Source organism: Gopherus evgoodei, chromosome 2, assembly GCF_007399415.2.
Source record: "Gopherus evgoodei ecotype Sinaloan lineage chromosome 2, rGopEvg1_v1.p, whole genome shotgun sequence".
Lineage (NCBI taxonomy): Eukaryota > Metazoa > Chordata > Testudines > Testudinidae > Gopherus > Gopherus evgoodei.
In genome coordinates this window covers 212,745,807-212,766,655 of record NC_044323.1, presented here as the reverse complement: position 1 = coordinate 212,766,655, position 20,849 = coordinate 212,745,807, and the positions used below count along the sequence as shown (strand labels likewise).

The window sequence follows — 20,849 nt, the reverse complement described above, 5'->3', positions numbered from 1 at the left end:
ACTGAACATTCATCTTCATAAGATGTAGGTAAACGGAAGACTTATGTTCTCTCAATCATACTGAATTATTGAGTATGAAGATAGATACTCTGCGCAGAATAGGACTTGATGATATTTCAGATAGGATAGCTCATGCTGTTTGATATTACCTTTCTTTTACTGTTCTGAAAATGTTTTAATTTTATTTTAATCCTTGATAATACTATGTACTTATCACCCTTCATCCAAGAATCATGAAGCATTCTACAATCAAAATCTCAACACCCCTTAAGAGGTAATAGCTCATTTTACAGGTGAGGGTATGAAGGCAAAGACGAGTTGTGACTTGCCCAGGGTCACTCAATCAGTGACAGAGCTGGAAATAGGAATCCAGATCACCTTATTTCACTTCTGCACTCTAAGCTATACACCCTGTTCCTTTGCCATCTTCACAGAGTGTCAGGGATGCAACGTACGAAGGTTCACTCTTAGAATTTAATTTCAAAAAGACATTCCTGTTAAAGGCATAATCAAGAAAAGAACTTTGTGAAGTTCCTTACCAGAATTGAACAGTATCGAGTGATTGATTTCTTTCATCCATAACTCAATATTTTCAAGAAGAATCTGAGTAAATCATTTACTCTTCAGAGTAAATTTTTTTGGGAACCTATTTTTGTAGACAAGTCAAGATCATGTGGCACAGCAAACAATTTCTGGAATCTTATTGTATTTAAGTTTATACGAACTTGTGAAAGTTAGGAAATTCAGAGTTAATGCATTCTACTGTATTCTTAGCTTACATGGTTTAAAGGCAAGTCTATATTAGAGAATTTTGGCATTGCAGACTGTGATGGGTTCTCCCGAGGATGCCATCTGGCACTAGGGTGCCACTGAGCCGGCCTGACCCACCAACCTGGGCTCCCTTCATACTGTTTTGCTGTGACAGGCCCTCAAGCCCCCTCCAGAACACATACAGGTACAGAGTTGCCCAGCTGCAGCTACATACCGATGCTGAGATCAGCTCTGCATGGGAGGGCTTCAGCTAAGGAACTGCCCAGCTACTCAAGTGCACCTCTCCTTTTGGAGGGTAAACCCAAAAGTATACCATCTTGCACTGCACTGAGGAACTGCACAACATAAGCTCATGAAATTTGCTGCCTCCTTCAGTGTGGACAGGAATATACACAGCTTTTTGCTTCAAGTTATGACTCCCACATACATTTGTTTTTGCCTTGTCTAAAACCAGTGTATTAACTACAAAAGAGAGATTTTAAGTGATTAAAAGGTTTAACAGACCAATCCAAGCAGATTGCATTTTTTTTATTTGCTAGGTAATCTAAGCTTAATATATTAAGATTGGATATGAGTAGCAATTTCTCACTCTGAAAGATGATTTAAGCCAGTTTTAGAGATTCCTAATGGGTCAGCTGCCCTTGCTTGCAGCTTAAAAACCCCAGGTATTACATTTCATAGGCAAGAAACCCTTCTAGCCTGGGTGCAGCACTTTTCTCCATGTGCCCACTCCCCAGTTTAGTCGTCGTTCCTCAGGTGTTTCCAAGAGTCTCTTTAGGGTGGGGAGTCAGTGAAAAACCTCTGATGTCATCCCCCTGCGTTAAATAGTTTTTACATATGGCAGGAACTTTTTGTGTCCAAGCTAATGGCCCTTCTCAGCCAGCCATCTAGACTGGGAATCTTTTCCCCAGGTGTAAACACATTTCTGCTAGATGCATAGACAATGTTCCTAACTTCAGATACCAAAATCATACAAGTACGATAATTCTATTCAGTAAATCATAACCCTTTCAATGATATCTCATGCCTCATCTTGCACAAAATACATCACAATTATGCCATATTTGTATAATAATATTATGAAGTATAGGGGATGTAATGCCACAGTGGACATTTTCTATGCTGGTAACCCCATTCATGTTGTGACTGGAGTCCTAGGGGAGCCAACTGAGGTCACGCAATAAGGGTAAACTGCAAAGAATGGGGCAGACAATTCTCAAAGATTGTGGATATTCCAATACGTAGATTTACCAAACCAGCACAGAACATCTTCTTTAAAGCTCACTGGTTACCTAGAAGCCAACGACACAGTTCCCTTAAAGTAACCCTGTAAGCCTCATGTCTCCACCCAGACACCCAAGTCAAATATGATGATTACTGAAAATCTTATTCATCATATAAAAAAGTTCTACCAATCCCAAAGGATCAAATACATTACCTCCCAAGTTAATGAATATTCCAGATCATACCCAAATACAGTGAAACCCCGCTATAACGCGATGTTTGGGATCCAAAAACTGCCATCGTGCTAAATGTGGGGTCGCGGTATAGCAGGGTTTCAAACCAGTCAGTTTGTCAATGGTCCCCAAAGCTGTGTATTGATGTGCGCCACCTAGTGCCCAGCAGGGGAGAGGAGCCATGGCCCCCCCCCGCCTGCTGGGGACAGAGAACTCCGGGGCTGCAGGCGCTGGTGCTCTCTGTCCCCGGCAGGCACGGGGACGCGGCTTCTCTTGAAGCCAGAAAGAAGCCTCAGCCCCACACCTGCCAGGGACAGAGAGCACCAGCGCCCGCAGCCTCGGAGTTTTCTCTGTCCCAGGCAGCTGGGAGACCGCGGCTCCTTTTGAAGCCAGAGAGAAGCTATGGCCCCGCGCCTGCTGGGGACAGAGAGCACCAGCGCCTGCAACCTCGGAATTCTCTGTCCCCGGCAGACGTGGAGCTGGAGCTTCTCTCCCCTGCCATGGTGTTGGGGACCACTGGTACTGTACCGTACTGTATTATGCCTTAAAGGGGAGCAAACCTATCATCGCGTTATATGCGATTCCGTGTTATAGCGGGGCGCGTTATTGCGAGGTTTAACTGTACACACTTACAGCCAATTCTTATTAACTAGACTAAAATTTACTAGAACAGAGAGTATTGGTTAAAAGATCAGTGCACATACAGACATGAGTACAATTCTTGAGGTTCAGAGTCATAGCAGAGATGGTGAGCTTTGTAACTGCAAGGAGTTCTTTCAGAATTAGGCCATAGGTTATATTGCAATGTTTCTGTTCAGGCTAGTCCAGTCAGGACTGGGATCTCAGTCTTATAGCTTAAGCTTCCCCTGCATGAAACCCCAAGCAGTTCTGAGATAAAAAGGATTAGGACCCAAACCTCTTATACAGTTTCAGGCCGCCTTTGACGGGGACAGGTTGGAGTACTTCGGTGAACAATAGGCATTCATGGAGGCTTATTTCCTAAGCACCACCAGTAATTTGTTACACAAGTTAACATAAATCAATTTATCCATTAGGGAGTCTGTCACAAACTTCAAAAAGACAATGACTTTATTGCACCCAAAATTCATCTAAGTGGCACCTTATAGACTAACGGACATATTGGAGCATGAGCTTTCGTGGGTGAATACCCACTTTGTTGGATGCATGTAGTGGAAATTTGCAGAGGCAGGTATAAATATGCAAGCAAGAATCAGGCTAGAGATCTTGCTTGCATATTTATACCTGCCTCTGGAAATTTCCACTACATGCATCCAACAAAGTGGATATTCACCCACGAAAGCTCATGCCCCAATACGTCCATTAGTCTTTAAAGTGCCACGGGACTCTTTGCTGCTTTTACAGAGCCAGACTAACATGGCCACCCTTCTGATGTCTAAATGTTTATTCTCTTTTGATCTCTGAATTAATAGCTATAGTGATGGACAGGAACTCTATTTGCTTATATCTGGTTTAATGGTAACAATGTAAATACACACAAATAGAATTAGAGGTAATACAAAAACAGTACAGGTTTGCACATCAAAGTTCTAGCCTATCTAACATGGAATGGCCTTAATGACTATTTGCATACTTTCTAAGTCTCTAAAGGTTGGCTCAGGGTTATTTAGCCTGCAAGCTGCTTAACCCTTTCTGGCCATGTGTCATACTTTTTGTACAAGATTTGCTGCAATTATATAACAGTGGTGGCAACAATGGTTTGTGTGGTCATATTTTAATCAGATAACGTCACACATGTACTCACACAAGTGCATACAAAGCATGCATGAGTTGCTAGCAACATCGAAATTGCACTTGCTTGGAGCAAAGCTCAACCGTATTTTGTATCATCACTTTGCACCTAGGGTAAACAAAATGATGCCCTAAAGCCACACCATTAAACTAGTGTTCCCTTCACAGTGCCATAATGCTGCAATTGCTTCAGCAACTGCTTTGCAATATGCAATGTTTCTTGTACTTCTGAATAATTTATTGTTTTGAATATTCAGGTCTATAATTCTGTGTACAAATTTTCTGTTTTATTAAGATGCAGTGGAGACCATTTTCAGTCTATTTCAGAAAATAGAATTTTAGTGCAGTAATGATTCCATTTTAAGTTACAAAATATATATTAAATGAAAAATAATTTGTAGTGTTCAAACTAAAGTGGGTGGGTGAGATTCTGTGGCCTGCAATGTGCAGGAGGTCAGACTAGATGATCATAATGGTCCCTTAAAGACTATATGATTCTCTGATCTGTAGTCTGCCACCTCTCCATCTGTGGACTGCTACTGTCTCAGACCCCTTCTTTGAGGACCTGTGCTGAGAACTACAGGATAGATACCCATCAGGCACTAGTGTTGCAGCAGCTGGAAGAAGTGCTGGTTTGGGCACAGCAAACGGGTTTATATTTGCACCTCTGCAACATACAGTTGTAATTTCTGATGGTGCGGTTTTGTAGAAATCACTGGAGTTTTCATGTGTGGTATAATATGCTATGATCATACCCTTTTCCCTGACCATGCAGAACAAATGCTTGTTGATAGGCATATAGGAAGAAGTTATTACTGATTGGATGCTTTAATCTGAGAATAACAACAGCACCTTGAGATCTTTTGGTGTGTTTCTATCAACACTGTATGATGAAAAAATGTAGCTTAGTCCTTACAATGCATGAAAAACAATAGGAATGCTGACAAAAGATATTTGTTTAAACCTATTAGCTGTAGGCATTTCCAAAAGTTAACTCCAAAAATCAAAACATGGATACATTTTTAAACTTGCTTTCTACCCTCTGCTATAAAATCAAATTAATTCTAAATCTTTCTCTGAATACTCATAAGGTGCATGGCAAGACTTGAAAATATAAATTTTTAGCCCTAATTGTACCTTTGTGGCTTAATTCTAAGCCTCTGGCATTTGGAAATGAATAATGAATATCTTGTACTAAAATATGTTCAGTTCCTTTTTTAAAAAAATCAGAAAATGAGAGAAACAGTAGAATCAATTTAAAAAAGAATCCTGCAAGTATTCAGAGGCAGCTTCATTTGTCCTTCATGATTTAATTTCTGCTGATTTTATTGAATTCTCCACTGTAGATAAGTCATGCTACTAAAATACTACTTGTTTTGAAAGCAGTGGCAGCAGAATGAGGCAACATGAAACAAACATCTCTTCTCCCCCACCCCAACAGTTAGACAGTACTCATTGGAATTAAAGCTGTTCTGGAAAAAAACAATTTTCATAATTTTTCTACTTCTGTCAAACTTTCATTTTGATGAAAAATAGCTGACCAACTCTACTTGGTATGCCCTCTGCGTTTTTACCAAAAATATAAGGCTGCATCTTTGTGTTGGGATAACAGCACTCAGGATGCTGTTATGGTAGGATTATCGTCATGTTACTTACACCAGCTGAGTGACTTTCTCAGTTGGTCCAGAGTAGCTGATGGAAGCTGTGGGAGACTGACGTGAGACACCAAACAACAGATGATGGCTTAATTCCTGCTTCATCTAGGAGACTTTACATTTGCTCTAACTGGAGATCAAGTTCTCACAAGTGCTGCTGTTACACTACCCTCGTGCCAAAATAATGCTGTTTGCTGTGCCCCAGCAGCAGAATTTTACTATCATTCGACTGGCCTGCCCCTCTGTTAGTATTCAGTGCTATCATTGAGAAGGGAAGGAGGCAGGATTGGAACTAAACTTATGTATGACATCTCTTTGATATTAGTTTTCAGCAGTAACATCATTGGGAAACAGCATATGTTCTGAAAAGCCCTCTTGTGCCAGTTTTCACTGCTGGCATCAAGTGAAAAACTGTGATACCAGTTGTTTCTAAAAGTGTCATCTTACAGCTTGTTTAGGAAAGAATGGTTGAAGGTATCAATATAATTAAAATATGAAGTAGAAATAACCCTTCTGAAACTTGCCCTGTTTTGGTAGTACATATAGCATTGTCAGTGCCAAATCCAGTTTGCTTTTTAGTCAGCTAAAATTTTACTTAAGCCAGATGGTACACGTCACTGAGAAAATCATTCCATCTGTATTGGTTCTTCAAAGGCTTTTTACATAAAGATGCTTTGTCTGAGACTTACAGGTCAGCTAGTTAAGTGTTCCTCATTTCTTTGTATTCAATATTTTCAGAATCCCGTCAAAGCAACTCAATTTCTAATTTCTGGATCTGTCCCATCTTACTAGATTTAAGTGGCTTTTTTGTTTGTTTTTTCCATGCAGGTACTGCTCATTAATCACCACGAGTGTGGATCTGAAGAAGAATTAATTACCTCTAATTTTTTGAGTATGTTTAACTTCAGATACACACAACGTAGCCTCCTTCCCCATTAGATTCTTAGAAGGTAGTTATAATACTTTTTATAGTCTCCTTCTTGTGGCTTTGATAGTTTATGATCAATAACAAAAACCCTGTTCCTTAAGTTTTGGGCAACTGCATGCCAATCAGTTCATTTAAAACCTCCTGGAGGTCTTTCGCATGCCAGAACTTTAAAACGGAGTGTGTATTTGTGGAGGTAACCATGTTAAAGAATTTTTTAAAATAAAAACTTAGTTGATTTCCATTTCTGGACTCTGAAAAATATTTCTTATACGTTGGGAAATCAGTTTTATTAGTTGAGTGAATTTGTAGTTCAAACTAAATTTTCATGATTAACAATCTTGCAAAAAAAATCATTCATTTGGAATTTTTAAAATAAAAGTTTCATGAGTTGTCTGGATATGGTTGGTATACAGAATGTTGCATTGAATGATACTGCATTATGACTATTGTGTGGATAAATAAGGCAGATTGATCAAGTTGCTTACCAGCTAAACTGTCACTAATTAGTTATTGCATAGGTTTTGCATAGGCTGATTATATCTAGATAAATTGACATGTCCCTTTTCTGATTGTGAAAGGATTATCTTGTACACAGTATAGATAAATGTTTGTTTTACTTAGGGATGGAAGAAAGAGAGAATTTTGGCTGAATATCCTGATGGCAAGATAATAATGGTTCTTCCTGATGATCCAAAATATGCACTTAAAAAGGTACATTGAAGCTATTAATTTTTTTTAAGTATACTCTAACCTGCACAATATTTTTTCTAAGGTTAACAATGGTGTTAAACTTATTTCACTATAAATTAATTTTATTATGAAGTCTTTTCTTTGATGCCAAAATTATCAGAACACTTCACTGCAGGCTTGGAGTTACCACCTCCCCTCATTCCGCAACTGCACCAAGTCCAACCTTGACACATCTGATAATTCAGCCCTATGTATTCACCCTATCCTGGATGAAGCCCTTTGAGCATGACAGTAAGGGTAGTCTGTAGTTTGATTAATAGAGTAAACAACGAAGGGGAGAAAGTTATGAGAAATTGCATTATTTTTTGTTTTTCTTCCAAGAAATTATCATAAGGGCTTGAGCTGCAATTGATATATATTACAGACGCTTGTTGATTTCAACTAGTGTTTTGCATATGGAACAACTGACAAATCCAGTTTTTAAGATTAGCAGTTGGTTCTGAAATACCAGAAGAGAGAGACAATGCTTTTTGTGAAATGTCATTGAAGTTTTAAACCTGTTAAACCTGAAATATCACATTTAAATATAAATCTAACCTTTTTAATACTAGATTTAAAATCTTTTGAGATGCATATTATAAGAATGAAGACTGGCATGCACATATAGTGAATTGAATTGTAGTTCAGATAATGCAATCTAAGATCAGATAAATCCAAGAGAGATTCAAGACTGAAATTAATTGTAACATACGATCAAAATCTTTTAGTATCAAAATCTATTACCTTTTTTCTTTATCATGTTCTACAAAATTTTCTAATACCCATAAACTTGCAGTTAAACAAATTGTCATAAGTAGTCAAGTATCTGATTTGGGCAATGATTAGAAGTAATTTATTTCATTGTGATTTTACATTTCTAGTAGTTAAGCAAAATATTCAAGAAGGTGTGACTTGGTTAGGTTTAAGAAATAGGTTTGACTTGTGAAGTAGATTTTTTTGTGTAATTTTTAATTCACGTTTAAACTTATTAAAATATTAACATATTACAAGCAAGGAATTATTGCAGTTTATGACTTGCCTTTTGGCATAGCAGTAGTGCTCTGCAATATTAAGTGTAAGACCTGTGATTACTGCTTCTATTACCTCATTTCCAAGGACTTCAGAGAGTACGGCAACAAAAAAAAAACTGCTAACTTCCTGCAATAGGGTGCTTGGTCAAATTTCATGAACTTGATTTGGTTTTACCCCACTTAGTGTATCAATGGGAGACCTTCAGGGATATTAGTGATGGAACATGTGTACGTTTTTTGTGCTCTAGATAGCATTTTCTATGGAACCTTTTTCTGCAGCTTTGGTTACACTTCTCCCCCACTTACTTATCTTTATTGAATTGTGTTGATGACTGATTGTCCTGAAAGAAAAAAGTGTGCAATTAAATTCTCGACCTTACAAGTCAGGAAATTTAAAGAGTCCCATGATAACCATAGCTCTCCACTTTCTTGTGACAAAACTATCAGTATGATCTTAATGAAAAACTGAAACAGAATTTTCTAAATTAGTATGTCTCATCTAAAAGTAAAAGTACATATATGCTACTTACTGCTTACATTGTCATCACATGAAATGCTGTACTTTACACTGAATTACCTGATTTCTTTGGGATTAAAATCTCAATTTTAATATAACATTAAAGTAAGACTTCTGCATATTGCCTGCTTATTTATCAGATGCTTTTTAGCCTCTAAAGGTGTCCCTACACTGCAAAGAAAAACCTGTGGTTGTCTTGTGCCAGCCGACTCAGGCTGCAGGGCTGGTTCATTGCTGTGTAGTAGGTTTTTAGGCTTGGGCTCTAGCCCAAGCTCTGGGACTCTGCAGGGTGGGAGGGTCCCAGAGCTTGGGCTCCAGCCCAAGCCTAGAAATCTATACAGCAGTGAAACGGCCGTGCAGCCCAGGCCCTGCAAGCCTGAGTCAGCTGGCACGGATCAGCTGTGGGTTTTTCTTTGCCGTGTAGACTTATCCTAATAGAGAGGGACAGACAGTCATTTCAAACTCCTAATTAATTTGCCAGAGTATCTTTTAAGACACAACAAACTTTTGTGCGAAGTACAGGAAGTCTTAAAGCTGAGAGAGACGTCTAAAAGTCTTATCACTCATTACTGGTGACTTCAGATATTTTATACACTTAATACTGGAAATCAGATGATTGATTATTTGGCAGTAGTTCAGATCTGGTTTATAAAACTGCAACTTCTTCTTATCTTGGATTAGGAGCTGGAACCAATAGTATCACCTTTTTTAAAGTTATTGAACTCTAGTCTTGACAGATTATGTCTCGGGTTAGATTAAATTAAATGTGTACATGTAGTATTGGAATTTTTGATGTTACTAATTCTCTTATCTGAAGTAGGCAGTCAACTCAAAATTGCTGGCTGTGTTCATATCTTGTCTGCTAATCCATTCACGCTTTTCACATTCAGACTTACAGGAAGAGTTGTCTTATTTTTCTGAGATTAAAAAATGTCTCATCTAAAATTAGGATTTGAGAGTTGTAGTGGAGCTTGATTAGGACATTTACTGACCTAATTCAGCAAAGTTTGCACTTAATTTTAGGAATCCTGTTTCCCGGCCTGAAAGACATTCATGATAATGGACAAGACTTAACATAAGTTTTTGAAACTACTGGAAGGCGACCAAAAGAAATTTCTGATTTAATATTTGCAATGAAGCATTCTTTAAATAGATCCATGTAGCTATTTTCCATATACATATCTAGAGTAATCCTTCAAACTTCTGGAAAAATAACACTTCCACTCTGTTTAATATGTCTAGAACCTTTCCATATACATAGCAGTTCTTATTGGGCGATATATGTATGTAGCTCTTCTGCTGTATGTTAATTTTAATTTATTATTTTGACAGGTTGAAGAGATTAGAGAGATGGTAGACAATGACCTGGGATTCCAACAGGCTCCACTTATGTGCTATTCTAGAACAAAGACACTTCTCTTTATTTCTAATGATAAAAAAGTGACTGGTTGTTTAATTGCAGAACATATCCAGTCGGTAAGTGATCAAATGTCAGAGGTGTATACTGGGGATTCAATGTGAATGACCAATTATATTTTTTAGATATACTAGAGCAACAGAGGTAAAATTCAGGTCTGGCTATTAATGTCTAATATGAACCCATTTTAAGGCGTTTAGGATTTTATTTGTGACAGCTAAATTCAGGTATTCTACCATCTACTGGAAATTCCAGCACTTAGCAGTCTTTATCCTATACCATGTGGTCCTGTACAAAGGTACTCCTCTGAGGACAGAAAATACTCACAACTCTCATATTAAAAAAGATCTTTTTAAGGTAATCTTTATCAGACAGGTAAAGACTTTTCCATCATGGGCATTTCCAAAATGTAGATATTCATGTCTCCATGTACTTAAGCCCTGATTTTACAGACTTGTGGTAATAGGGACACCCTAACCCTCCCAAGAAGTACTCAAAGATGGTGGACAAGGAACAAACAAAAAAGATCTAAAAAATAGAAGTTAATAGTAAAGTACCCATTTAAATTGCATTAAGAAGTTTTTCTTCACTGCTATTACACTCAGTTCGGGAGCTGAACCAAAGAAATGCCATACATGAAATCTCCCTGATACTTTTGATTCTTCTACCCTAGTTTTGAAATTAAGGGGACAAAAATGAAACTAAAGTGTGAATGTAACAATGGCAATACTGCCTCAGACCAATGGTCCATTTAGCTTAGTATCCTGTCTTCTGACAGTGACTAGTGCCAGATGTTTCAGAGGGAATTAACAGAACAAGACTATATTATGAAGTGTTCTGTCCCCTGTCATCTAGTCCCAGCTACTGACAGTTGGAGGCTTAGGGACACCCAGAGGATGGGGTTGTGTCCCTGGCCATTTTGGCTTATAGTCATTGATGGACCTATCCTCCATGAAATTGTCTAATTTTTTTTTTGAACCCAGTTATACTTTTAGCTTTCACAACATCCCCTGGCAGTGAGTTCCACAGTTTGACTGTGCATTGAGACTGTGATGAGAAAACATACATTAATATCCTATGCCCCTTCATGAAAGAACATGTAAAACTGAAATGTTTGTTTACTGCAGAATGGATTATCTTGTACAAGCATCGCTAACACATTGTGGAGTTATGAATCATGCTGTTAAAGTTTGACATTGTCTGCAGGGCTATAGAGTTATAGAAGAGAAGATTCCAGAAGTTAGTTCAGAAAATGAGAAAATCATATTTGAGCGACAAAAAGCCTGGTGCTGCTCGACTTCTCCTGAGCCTGCTCTCTGTGGGATTAGTCGAATCTGGGTGTTCAGTATGATGCGTCGGAAGAAAATTGCTTCTCGGATGATAGAGTGTCTTAGGTAATATTAATAAATAATTTTAGTAATGTGGGGCTCAATCTTTGACTTAACATTGAGGCTTTTTGTCTGACAATCCATTTTTTCTATATAATATAATATATGGAGACATACCTATTTCCTAGAACTGGAAGGGACCCATCGAGTCCAGCCCCCTGCCTTCACTAGCAGGACCATGTACTGATTTTGCCCCAGATCTTTAAGTGGCCCCCTCAAGGATTGAACTCTCAATCCTGGGTTTAGCAGACTAATGCTCAAACATTTCAGTGAATTTGTGGATATAAACCTAAAACTGAAAGTTGTGCTCAGTTTTACAGAGTTTTAACAATTTTAGTATTCTCATAGGGCTTGCTTACCCTAAAAAAAAAAACTTTGCTTGGATACAATTGTAAAGAGTCAAATTAGCTGACAGGATGTTGTCCACAATGGACTAGTCAAAGTAGACCAGGGACAAAATCTTCTACAGTGCCTAAGTGATTTATGAAAATGGGAGTTAAGCATTCTTACCCTAAGATAAATTGTGTTTTTCATTATGTTACCTAATCTATTAATTGCATCTCCTGGATTTTTGGGAGCAGGAAGAAGGGACGTTAATAGGCACAAAAACACAGGGCTACCTCTTGTATTCTTCTTACCTGCTTACACTTCTCCTTAAGTGGTGTTCTTTAAGATTAGTCTGAATGTGACTCTCTTTTTTCACCCCGTTCAGGTCCACTGAGCATTACAGTAGATTTTAGTTTCCAGGGAGTTTAGGTGTGTTCAACTGCCAATCTATCAATAAGGAAGGCCACCTCTCCCCTTCTTCCCCAGCAAAGAACCAGCCAGTTTGTTTACTTCATCCCTTTCTCCCCACAGTAGGCTCTGGACTCCCTTTATAGACTGTTTGTTTTCAGAACCTTTGTATTTTTTTTCCTAAAGCTGGAAATTGCTTTTAAGTTGATATCTTCAAGTGAACACCTACATTTGCTAATTCGTCTTTAATTCTGTTTTCAGAGACCCTGTGAGTTCAAATCTATCTGCAGTAGGCTCTTCTGTCTGGGGAAAACATCAGACAAATCTAAAAAGTAAAGAATCAGAAAATGCTGCTTGTAATTCCTTGTCCAGACCTTCATTGAAGGGGAGCTTTACCTTTTCTGATCTCTGGTAGAAAGCTCTGACAGGTAGAAAGCAGAAGTCTCTAACTGGGTCCAGGCTGAGTGGAGAGATGAGCTCAATAGCCATTCTCACAGCAACCTGACAGTATCAGTATGGAGAGTAAAGCTTTCTGGCTTACTGCACCAGCATTTCCAATAGTAAGCTTTCTTATGTATGGGGCTCCTGCAGCTTTGCATAGACATTGACAGTTGCAATGTACCCTTTGATTGGATGAAAGGTTTACTGCCATGGATACCAGTTCCTCCCTTTTTAATTTAGGGATGCATTCTCTCTTGAACCTAGGGAATCTTCCTCCTTGGGCCCAGCACCTGAACTCCTTGCCCCCCTTAACTTGAAAAATATATAGTCTCTTTGGAGCAGAGGTCTCACTAAAAAATAAACTAACAACAATTTCTGAATCACATCATGAAGTAAAAATCTAAAAATAGTTGCTTTTTAGAGTTGCTTGAGACCATCGTCCCTCTTGAGTGACACATGATGATCTAAATCAAGGAGATGCTAGAGACTGAAAGCATCAAACACCTGTAAATGATTTTCGTCAGAGTCCAACAAGGAATTTTCCCTCACTGTACATAGCAGCTCACTAAATCTATGGTTCTTAATTAAGGACCATTATCTTCCTGGAAAGGGCCCTTCTGACAGCTGAATAGATCCTGATCTAAAATAATGGAAGTATCCTCAGCAGGGCTTGGATTTAGCACTGGTTACCTGTTTCATGTGCCAGCATTGCTCCTCTGCCATGGATATTGGCCAAACCAGACAGTTTCTATGCAAAAGAATAAATGGACACAAAATCTGACATCAGGAATCATAACATTAAAAAACCAGTGAGAGAACACTTCAACCTCTCTAACCACTCAGTGACAGACTTGAAGGTGTCAATTTTGCATCAGGAAAACTTCAAAAACAGACTCCAAAGAGAGACTGCTGAACTCAAATTAATATGCAAATTAGATACAATTAACTTAGGTTTAAACAGAGACTGGGGAATGGTTGGGTCATTACACAAATTGAATCTATTTCCCCATGTTAAGTTCTCCTCACACCTTCTGTGGGTCATCTCAATTATCACTTCAAAAGTTTTTTTTTCTCCTGCTGCTGATAGCTCATCTCAGTTGATTGGCCTCTTAGTTGGTATGGGTACTTCCACCTTTTCATATTCTCTGTATGTATAAATATCTTCTGTCTGTATGTTCCATTCTGTGCATCCGAAGAAGTGAACTGTAGCCCAGGAAAGCTTATGCTCAAATAAATGTGTTAGTCTCTAAGGTGCCAAAAGTACTCCTGTTGTTTTTGTTTCAATGGAGTCATTCTTGCTTCAACAGACTCCTCAGCAGATGATATGCTCTTAAAACAATAAGATGAAAATCTGTATAAGATCTCTAGGAGCCTCCCTTGATTCCTAGCTAGAAACATGATCTTAAATGCAGTAGCGAGAAAGTCACTGCTAGCCTTCCTTCAGAGTAAAATATTCTTGACATCAGCATATTTTGGGCACAGTTTTTTTTTAATGTATACATACGCGCACACACTCCCTCTCTTTCTCTCCCCGCTGCCCCTCCCCATCTATTTTTAGCCTGCTCTTCTCAAAGGGTGCTTCATCCACAGCCACAATTCTATTTGGTTGAAATATAATTTTTGATAAATAGATCCTGTCCAGATCAGCAAACATCCATCAGATTCTGGAATTCTTGCAGTATAGCCCCTTGATGTCCCTTTTTGTTTTGTGGGTTTAACGGTTTCAGGCCCTACCTTTCAGTTAAGGTCTTGGAGAGCTCCAAATCTAGAATCCTGGGCCTTGCAAGGACACATCAAGCAAAGCAGGGGTAAACACATGAGATTCCTATGGTAAAAGTCAAGGAGAGAATAATCCTTTTGGCCCACTTTTATACTTCATATATGAACAAAAGGACACACACCCAATTTTTCTCCCTTTATATGCCTTTAATGGTAAACATCTTGAAAGTACATTGCTCAGCCATGTTGTTTATAAACCAGGCAAGATCTGCTTTTATCCTGATGTCTAATTGTTTCTCAGAGCATCATCTCTACCTAACATAGCCAAAGACCTCCATCCTCAGATTACATGATAGTTTGACCCTCTTATCAAACACCTTCTTAAGCACTCACTGACTTGCATGTAAAGGTTTAGATCATATTTCTGATAGCTGTACTGGTACAGAAGACACTGCTAGGATTCTGCAGTTAAAGTAGTACTTGACACAGGTTTGGTTTTTATTCAGCAATTAAACACTACCTTTTTACACATCATAAGAAACATCCTTGGCTTCATTCTTTTCTTAACAGAGTGCCTTCTGTGAAAAACAGGTAGCACCATCTATGTCCACAGACTCCTCAAGGGATATGTGAAGTCAGAGTATCTTCCTCTTACAAACAAAAATACTCACTAGGCTTGGAAGAGTTGGATTTTTATGTTGGTAAATATAGATTTTTTACTGTACATGCAAACTGACAAAATTGTATTGATAATTAAAAATTACAGATAAGAAAAGTAAAAATGTGGCATGAGATCTTAGAATTTAAGGATATTTACTTTGTATATTGTCAATTGATGTTTTAATGGTTATAAAGCTTTAACTTTTTGAATTTCAGCATCTACTGTAACTAAATAATTGACTCCACTCAATTTCTATTTTTGATATTATCTACCAAAATAATAGACTTGGCAGAATTTGATAATTTTTTTTATCTATCATCCAGCTGCTGGGGGGAAAGATGGCTGTGGGGAATATCAGAACTTCTCTATCCTCTGAGAGCTTCATTGAATTAATAGCTTTGTGGCCGAAGAGGAGGTAATTTAAGAGGAAATATGTAAGGCAGGCATCTGGTAACCAATATATTTGTTGTACATTAAAAAGTAGACATCCAAGACACTCACAATGTCTTTAGCAGAAAGGTACTTCATGCTGTACCATTACATTGAACTACACATCTCATGTTGAAATCATTTTTTGAGCTCCAGATTAATTCCCCCTGTAAAGGACTGTGAGGATCAATATGAAGATTGGGAGAACTTGTTTTCTTACCTGAAAGAAAGCTTTCTTCATTAATACTGATCCTGCCTATTAATTTTTTTGTAACTGGAATCTCAATGGCTGTTTGCTCAGATTATGCAGAGGGGGCGAGGAGAGAGAAGAGGCTTTAGCTATAAAATACAGAATTTATACTGTAGCACATATGCACATTGCATACACCGTAGAGTATGAATTCTCTATTTGATGGCTACAGCCGTCCCCCCACATATACTTTTAAAACATATTAGGAAAGTTACTTTGGCCGACTATTCAGGGAAAGAGTTTTAACACCCAGCCAGTGACAGACAGGTCTGGTTTTGCCCTAAAGCTCCATGGAGAGTAAAGACCCATTTATAAGGATCAGCTGAACTGAAAAATAATTTTGAAGAAAGGTAACTTTCAAGATACAAAAATATACTTTCGCATTATCACTTCATGAAAAATAACCAATTTACTTTTTTTTAAACAGGAGTAATTTTATATATGGCTCATACTTGAGGAAAGAAGAAATTGCTTTCTCTGATCCCACTCCTGATGGAAAACTCTTTGCAACGCAGTACTGTGGCACTGGCCAGTTTCTGGTATATAACTTTCTCAATGGACAGTATCATACTTAGTGGAATTTCTTCAGCAACAAGTATTGGGAGACTTCTGCTAACAAGTACTGATTGAGTTCAGACCCTGACCAGGAGCTAGGGCCATATATATATTTTATTATTATTACAACGAACTCAGGACTGGAAACAAAGTTGTACTATTTTATTAAAATTGTAAATTGTGCAGTAATAGTCTAACTCTTTTTTAAAGAAGATATTTTATCTTTTACAGAAGTTTGATGTATTTTTATCTCTAGTCATGTTTACATGCAGCAGATATTGTTCATAGTGGACTGTGAACTAATGCAAGGACTATGGTCTTACTGAGTACATACTGAAGTTCTTAATGTGGTGATATACCAGTGTTGCTTGGCACTGTAATCTTTAGTATTTTACCAGTTTTAGATGTTTAGTAAGGTATATAAAAGATCATTTATAAAAAATTAAAACTTTGCTCAATTGAACTTAAATAACAAATATACAGTGCACTATTTATAGGTGATAGACTTGACACATTAATTACATGGAGGTTCTACTATGCATTAATATGAACAAAGATGAAATTAACCTGATTTCTCAATTATATGAAGAATAAGGAAGTTACACATTTTGCAAAGGGAATATTTAGCAGTAGTTTGTGAAAGATGAATTTGCAAAATACAAACAGGTATATGCTTCACCTTTTTTTCAGAAATGCTGAACTGGGTATATGCCTTTATTAGTGAACTTCACTTTGTGTCTCCTTCATAAAGCCCTCCACTTTGAAAGGGTTTATATGGTAAAAAACTGCTGTGGCCTTTCTCTGTCTGTATATAATGTAGATTAAAAAATAAAATACTTGATAGCTTTTTTTCTTAAGTGATGCTAACAGAGGACAAAAAGTAGTCTTTGGTGTTTATATTCCTGCAAGTGAAATGTTCAGTGGGGAAACAATTAAATTAACATCCAAAAGGAAGGTCCTGATTTTTTTTTTTTTTTTTTTTTTTAAATAATGGAGATAAAGCTATCTCCTTGAACTGGAAGGGACCCTGAAGGGTCATCGAGTCCAGCCCCCTGCCTTCACAAACAGGACCAAGTACTGATTTTGCCCCAGATCCCTAAGTGGCCCTCCTCAAGGATTGAGCTCACAACCCTGGATTTAGCAGGCCAATGCTCAAACAACTGAGCTATCCCTCCCCCCAAAAACAATCAAAACAATCTTCAAATACAACAAAGCCTCTCACTTCCTAAGGAATAGTTCCCTATGCCATAATTCATTTTTGGGAGCATATACTGTAGAAGTAGCAGTGGTGGTCTAATATCTGTGTCTGTGCTATAGAAGTAGAAAGTTATGATGGGGGTGTGTGTGTTAATTTTACCTTTTTAAGTCCTCTTTAGAAAACCTTAAACTTCCAGCAAATAAATTCTTTATTTTATTGCTTGCTGTTATCCAGAGGTGATCAACAGCATAAGCTTCCCAGCACTGTGGCTTCAGCTCATTTTAATGCAGTCATAGCTAGTAGCTGAGAGAAGCTGTTTCCTTTACCAGTAGTGAGACTAGAGCTGGGTGAAAGTTTTTTTTTTTTTTTGCTGAATAGTTTATTGGCTAAAAAAATCAGTCTTGGACTATCTGAAACTATTTGAGTTGAACACCCCTTCATAAACAAATTTATCAGATCAGAAATTTTCCATTCTGCATTTTGTTTCTCATAATTCTGCTACACGTGACAAGTAGGGAGGGATAAGTGAACAAACAGAAGGAAAAAAAAACCCTCCCTTTTACAGAATTGCTCAAAAGGCAAGGTTATTAGTGGATCACCACCTACAGCAACTTTGTCTTCCACAGAGGTCTCCTTCCAGAGAAAGTCCACTAGAGTGTCTGATAAAGATTTTAGCCAGTGATCATGTTGCTACTTGCAGATCTCTGTGGTGGAAGTACATACTCTTTCGACCCACAAGGTCACCATGGATCTTGTGGAGTTTGCCTTGATTCCTTCTGGGACAGGAATGTCCCCTCAACCATAGTCTGATCTATATAGCAAGGAAGAGCTTGGAGATGGAATCCTTGACATTTCAGATGGAAGAAGACACAGAGGGCACCTGACCTCCTTGTAGATCCTGGATGCTTGATGTAAATCTTCAATATTCTTTTGACATCTAATGTGTGCCACACCTTGTCGATCAGGTGCTGTGGCTTTGGACAGAATGAAGAGAGGACAATCATTTGTGAGGCATGGAAAGGAGAATTCACAATTGGCAACAATGTGCTGGAGTCCTTAGCACCACCTTGTCAAACCGAAACAAGGAGTAAGGTTCCTTCATAGAGAACTCTGCCAGTTCTGAAACTCATCTGGTAGATGTAATGGCCACCAGAAAACAGGTTTTGATGGAGCGGTAAAACAGTGATACAGAAGTCAGGTTTTCTAAAGGATTAGTGCTTAGGGCTTTCAACATGAGTGGTAGATCCCATTTAGGAAAGATAACTACTGATGGGCCAGTCTGACTTCTCTAAGGAATCTGGATACCAGAGGATTCTCAACCAGGACCTCACCAGTAACTGCAAAGGTGGTTCCAGCTATAGTTCTGTCAGGTAAGAGAGACAGGATCTTTTTGGCCAGTGCAGAATTAACACTATCACTTTTTGCTTCCTCTCACCAGAACTTTTGGATCATCTTTCCCCTCAGAGGAAAGGGTGGCAATGCATATAGTAGGACTTTTGACCATCTGTTTGACAAAGCATTTGCCCCCGTGACCTGTGGTCTGCTTCCCCGGTGACAAATTTTTTTGGCTTTGCATTCTTGTGATTGGGAAATGGATTGACCGACAATGGACCGAACATCTGCAAAACAAGGTTGAAGACTTTCTGGTTTAAGCACCATGCTGAATTGCTGATGTTGCATTGGCTAAGCCAGTCTCCTTTTGGTTCAGTTCTCCTTTTATGTGGATCGCCTTTGGGGAGTGTTGTTTCTGTGTATTCCATTATCGCCGTTGTTCCTTCATGTAGAGCTGCGCTCCTTGTCCCTCCGTGGTTGTTCATGTATGCAGCCATTGTCATGACATGATTTTCTTCTAGGGGGCTCTGGAATCTCAGAAGAGCTAGTTTGTCTGCCCCAAGTTCCAAGAGATAAATGCTGTGGTCCCTTTTCCCTGGGCTGCAGATGCCCTGTACCATTTTGGGATCCAGGTATGCTTATCAGGCTGGAATCAGTGGTGAGAACCCTGAGTTCCAGAAAGCATATGGAAGACCCCTGTGAATAATTTTCGAGACTTTCCACTATCTTAGTGAGTTAAGAACCTGTTTTGGGACATGTACCTGAAGTTGCCTGCACTCTACGGAGTGGTCCCACATTTTCACAAGAAAAGCCTAAAGGCCCCTGATGTGGAATCTCACCCCTGGAGAGACCCCTGTGCATGAGACCAGGAGGCCCAGCAATGAGCAATGGTTGGGCTCCTGCACTTGACCAGCATGGATATCAAATTCTGAATCTTCTGAAATCTGTCTACTGAGGGGCAGATCTGTACTGTTGACCTCTCTCTCTCTACACCCAGGTGTGTGATCCTTGTCGAGAGGCTCAAGGAATTATTCTTCGTTTGTTATGAATTGTGCATTTACAGGAGCTCCAAATTCCAAATCTTGGGGCCATGTCCTACATCCTAGGACAGGGCTCTGATTAAGCTGTTCAAAAAAGGATACAGGTAAAGACCCTGGGACTAGAGTCTGGCTGTGATCACCAGCATTTTCAGAATTGGTGGGGGGTGAGGGGGCCCGCCATGAGACAGAATCTGAGTGTTCAGTATTGGTAGCAATTCATGCTGTAAACTAATCTCAGAAGCTTGCCGTGGCAGGGAAGCACCGGAATGTGGAGAGTGCCTCTTCCAAGTCCACTGAGGTAAGGAAAAACCCTGGAGACAGGGATATCATTATTGAAGGTAGGATATCCATCTGGAACTTCGTTTTCTTCATCCATTTTTTGAACCTACGAGGTGGAGGACTTCTCCAGTGAACTTGTGAACAATAAAGATGGAGTAAAACCCTGAGAAATTCTCTTCTGGGGGGAACTCCTATTGTTCCCATATACCAAAGTGGGGAGATATTGTCCTGGACTAGCTTGTACTTGGTGGGATGGTGACTGAAGACTGGATGGAGGAAGAGCATGGTGAAGCCCTTAGCTCGAGAGTATTCCTGACATGCTGACTCTTGCACCCACCTTATCTGTGGTTGAAGCAAACCATTCTTCCAGAAAAAAGAAATCCTGCCTCCCAGGCTCAGGTCTGGGCAAAAGCATATTCATTTGCCATAAAGAGAGAGCTTTTGGAAGTTGAAAACTTCAAAGAGATCATGCTACTTGCTGCTCAGTTCCAAGGTTTTCCTTTGACATGTGATCTTTCCTCTAGAACTTCAGTGGGTAAAATAGCTG

At 38.8% G+C, this 20,849-nt stretch overlaps 1 protein-coding gene across 6 annotated transcripts in view; it reads left to right on the top strand.

The window, feature by feature from the left end:
• ESCO1 (establishment of sister chromatid cohesion N-acetyltransferase 1) overlaps positions 1-17,310 on the top strand; it is a 56,280-nt gene extending 38,970 nt beyond the window's left edge. For 2 of the 6 annotated variants that reach the window (XM_030552893.1, XM_030552892.1), the window contains 4 exons: positions 7,203-7,292; positions 10,191-10,334; positions 11,482-11,669; positions 16,326-17,310. In XM_030552893.1, coding sequence (XP_030408753.1) covers positions 7,203-7,292; positions 10,191-10,334; positions 11,482-11,669; positions 16,326-16,473 — 570 coding nt within the window. In that variant the 3' untranslated portion in view covers positions 16,474-17,310. Of the gene's footprint in view, positions 1-6,481; positions 6,604-7,202; positions 7,293-10,190; positions 10,335-11,481; positions 11,670-15,128; positions 15,260-15,542; positions 15,635-16,325 lie in introns of those variants that run through there. The other 4 variants (XR_003999109.1, XM_030552894.1, XM_030552895.1 and 1 more) reach the window with 4 other exon arrangements.
• Positions 17,311-20,849: the final 3,539 nt, after the last annotated feature.